Source organism: Priapulus caudatus, unplaced genomic scaffold, assembly GCF_000485595.1.
Source record: "Priapulus caudatus unplaced genomic scaffold, Priapulus_caudatus-5.0.1 Scaffold330, whole genome shotgun sequence".
Taxonomy (NCBI): domain Eukaryota; kingdom Metazoa; phylum Priapulida; class Priapulimorpha; order Priapulimorphida; family Priapulidae; genus Priapulus; species Priapulus caudatus.
In genome coordinates, this window is record NW_014577391.1 from 228325 (window position 1) to 232708 (window position 4384).

The 4384-nt window shown below is 45.1% G+C and overlaps 1 protein-coding gene across 1 annotated transcript in view; it reads left to right on the forward strand.

Moving 5' to 3' along the window:
* The first annotated feature begins 612 nt into the window (after positions 1-612).
* The window catches only part of LOC106809130 (solute carrier family 22 member 21-like), an 11365-nt gene continuing 7593 nt past the window's right edge, over positions 613-4384 (forward strand). The window contains exons 1-4 of the mRNA XM_014812101.1: positions 613-963; positions 1564-1699; positions 1953-2183; positions 2359-2555. Coding sequence (XP_014667587.1) covers positions 767-963; positions 1564-1699; positions 1953-2183; positions 2359-2555 — 761 coding nt within the window. The 5' untranslated portion in view covers positions 613-766. The remainder of the gene's footprint in view (positions 964-1563; positions 1700-1952; positions 2184-2358; positions 2556-4384) is intronic.

Below are 4384 nucleotides of genomic sequence, written 5' to 3' on the forward strand. Positions count from 1 at the left end.
TCGATATATCGATATATCGAAAGCAATATCGATTGCGCGAACACACACACACGCTAACAGACCAACACACGAACGCACAGACTCGATCACATAACCTCCCCTCCACTCCGTGGGCGGAGGTAACAACACTTAGACTTAGCAAACAAACTTAGACTAGCTCTCTATGCCATTGAGTCAAGCGGTTGCAGCTGCTGTTATAAAAAGGCTACGCATGTTTATTGTTGGGTGCTGCTATATATATCATTGGACAAAATTGTGCCCAGAGTCGTCGTCTCCACATCTCAGCTAGGAGCTACAATGCTACGTGCTATATATATATACCTAATGAGTCTGGCACATTGCTAATACATCCAGCAATCTCTGTAACCCGCACATACTCATTTCCTGAACCATTATATCTGGTGTATTCCCCCTGCCAAACACGATTACGCTTCCAAAACCAAGTGATTCCTTTAAATTCGAACGATAATGAAATTGAAAAAGAATCATTCGAGTCGGTAATTTGAGATACAGTGTGATATATGCCATGACCTTCTAACGTCACTCCGCTGAATAGCTCTATAGTACTATATAGCCCGTGTTCAGTCTGCGGCAGTTACTGAACGCGGGCTATAGCCTATTAGAGCTATCCGCTGCTGCCCTACACATTTTCCCTCAGCATGTGGCCGGTGGTGTGCAATTGGGATGGGACTGCCACGCATGTTTCTGTAAGAGCATTTTGACTACAGTGGTGTTCCGCAGAACGCCGCACTGTCGACCCAGCTCCATGTATTCCAATCTAGACAACGCGTTGAGCAAACTCGGAAAATATGGAAAGTGGCATTTTCACTTATTTTTTCTGATAAACGTCCTGCAGATATTTTCCAGCCTGCAAACATTCTCTATCAACTACCATGGGTTGACCCCTACCCATCACTGCCGCGTGCCAGGAGGAGCAAATATCTCAGATGCCATACCGGGAAAGTAAGTATAGAAATTGTTGGGCTATATAGGTTTCATACTGTATGCAGATATGTATTCTAGAGGAAGAGACGGAGAAAGGAAATTGGGGGGATAAGTACATACGTTATTCTACATAACGGTGCGAGCAATGAACAAATTACGGTGATTCATCGATGTAATGATAGAACAATAAACATTTCTAGGCCGTTACGCAAGGAATATATTGTATCGTATGTAAATAACTTCGTATAAACTCGTATGTAAATGCTCTAATGAGTAGCTTCGTTGACGAACTTGACTCAATAACCAAATCACTCTATTAACTAATTGTGCAAGTTAATATCATTTTATCGGTGACGTATGCTAGATGTTTATGGAAATTTTCATGACGAAGACAACCTAGCTATAGCTCCCGCAGGATCGCTCCACTGCTTGTGATTTATTGTACCGGGAGGGTCACGCCGCCCCACTATTGGTTGTCATTACCATTAGCTCACAAGTATTCTTGTATGTATACATTCTTGTAAAATTTAATCGAACGATGTCAAACAAACTAGCGGATGAAGGTCATCTGGATTTATAACGACATACCGGTACCTTATGTCACACAACTGTTATCAGGAATGACGAAGACGAGCCCTGGCAAGCAGACACGTGCAATCAGTACGTGAACTTCAGCGAGACGAGCAACGAAACCATAAAGTGCCAGGATGGCTACTGGTATGATGATACCTATGGAGACACCATCGTCACGGAGGTATGCTACGCTGCCACATTATTAGCGTCGGCAATACATATCTGCAAGCATATCTGCTAGCATCGTAGTTGTGGCGTAAATGAACCAAAAAAAATCTGGCACAGTTCTGGCCTCTTGAAAATAGTCGTTCCCTATTGGCTGTTAAAATGTTGAGCCGTGGAGTAATTAGAGTTTTAACTGCACTGACACGACTGCGCGCTAGGTTTCAGCAGAATAACGTACCGACTCATTCACACCGCAGTGATGCTTGCAGTGGGACATCGTCTGCGACAGAAGCATCCTCGTGGATCTTTCCTCGATTTCTTTCTTCGCCGGTAAACTCGTCGGTTCGTTGATCATTTGCGCCCTGGCCGACATTTACGGACGGAAATGGACCATGATCATAGCAAACCTGTTGTTCCTGGCGTCGGCGATCGTACAATGCTTCTCTAACAGCTACATCATGTTTGCCGCCATGCGCTTCCTCATGTCTGCGTTCGAAACGGTATGAAATTCCACAAAAGCAGAACGATATATTCATTATTAAACATGAAATGCAGTGGCCGCCGGTTTAATATACCCGTAGCACGGAGGTAGCTGGATTTACACGGTAGAAAATTTAAACCCTCACTGCTTACCGTTTTATTATCACTCATCGTTGTCCTCTTGCGTTGTTTCAGGGAGGGTACCTAGTTGGCTTCACGCTAATATGTGAGTCCGTCGCCCCTCAAGCACGGGCGTGGGTCACCGTGCAGGACAATTACTTCTGGGCTTTTGGCCTAATTATACTGCCTCCCATCGCATATCTTGTGCCCGACTGGAGGATCAATCAGATCGTCCTTACCGTACCGATGCTCTACATGTTTATTTATATTTGGTATCTATATATTGGATTTATCTACATTCAGGGTACGCGGGCGTATTCGACGCCATTATATGAAGTATAAAGTATAAGAACGGCCGAAGAATATTATCTTGGCAGTCATCGGCGACCGACGTCGCAGCGCGTGTGTATGTGCGTGTGTGCGTGTGCGTGTGTATGTGTGTGAGTGTGTGTGTGTGAGTGTGTGTGTATGCGTGTGTTCGTTTGCGTGTGTACGTGCGAGTGTACGTGTACGTGTGTAGTGTGTACGCGTGTGTGCGCGTGTGTGCGTGTGCGTGTGTGTGTGCGTGTGTGTGTGTGTAAGTGTGTGTGCATGAGTGTGTGTGTATGCGTGTGTTCGTTTGCGTGTGTACGTGTGAGTGTACGTGTGCGTGTGTAGTGTGTACGCGTGTGTGCGCGTGTGTGCGTGTGCGTGTGTGTGTGCGCGCGCGTTTGTGTGTGTGTGTGTGTGTGCGTGTGTGTGTGTGTGCGTGTGCGTGTGCGTGTGCGTGTGCGTGTGCTTGTGCGTGTGCGTGTGTGAGTGTGCGCGTGTGTACGTGTGTGTGCGTGTGCGTGTGCGTGTGTGTTTTTGTGTTTGATCACATGACCTTTTGTTTTGATCGCGCGTATTTTAAAAATGGCGAATCTTCACCGGGTAAGAGAATGCTTACTTCTCAGTCATTGTTTTGATATCATCGATGAACATGAATTTGCGCTTCTTTATGATGTCAACAAGCCTACCAATTGTGACTTTAGGTACTTCGACTATAAGACTTTTGATCTGGATGATTTCAACGATGACGAGTGTAACTCCTATTTTAGGTAGGTCTACATGTTATCTAACATTATATTATTATTTAAGATCTATATAAATTAATAAGTTAGGTTTGTGTCGCTTGCTTCAAAAGATTGTGTCATCAAGTCATACAAATATACAATATATCAAAATGGCACTATGGATCAAAGTATCCGTCGATGACCATGCGCATGGCCAGACGCATGCGCACCAGGCACGGCCTGGCTATACGTCGTCGTTCTCGGCACGACGGTGATTTACCCCGAGAACCGTCGTAGAATCCTCAGGACGGATGGTACAGCAAGATTCGAGCATGCGCAGACGGTCCCAGTGTGGTTTTCACCGTCGTAGAACGATCCGTCGTGCAAAACGAAAGCTCACTCGATATATCGATATATCGATATATCGAAAGCAATATCGATTGCGCGAACACACACACACGCTAACAGACCAACACACGAACGCACAGACTCGATCACATAACCTCCCCTCCACTCCGTGGGCGGAGGTAACAACACTTAGACTTAGCAAACAAACTTAGACTAGCTCTCTATGCCATTGAGTCAAGCGGTTGCAGCTGCTGTTATAAAAAGGCTACGCATGTTTATTGTTGGGTGTTGCTATATATATCATTGGACAAAATTGTGCCCAGAGTCGTCGTCTCCACATCTCAGCTAGGAGCTACAATGCTACGTGCTATATATATATACCTAATGAGTCTGGCACATTGCCAATACATCCAGCAATCTCTGTAACCCGCACATACTCATTTCCTGAACCATTATATCTGGTGTATTCCCCCTGCCAAACACGATTACGCTTCCAAAACCAAGTGATTCCTTTAAATTCGAACGATAATGAAATTGAAAAAGAATCATTCGAGTCGGTAATTTGAGATACAGTGTGATATATGCCATGACCTTCTAACGTCACTCCGCTGAATAGCTCTATAGTACTATATAGCCCGTGTTCAGTCTGCGGCAGTTACTGGGGCTATAGCCTATTAGAGCTATCCGCTGCTGCCCTACACATTTTCCCTCAGCATGTG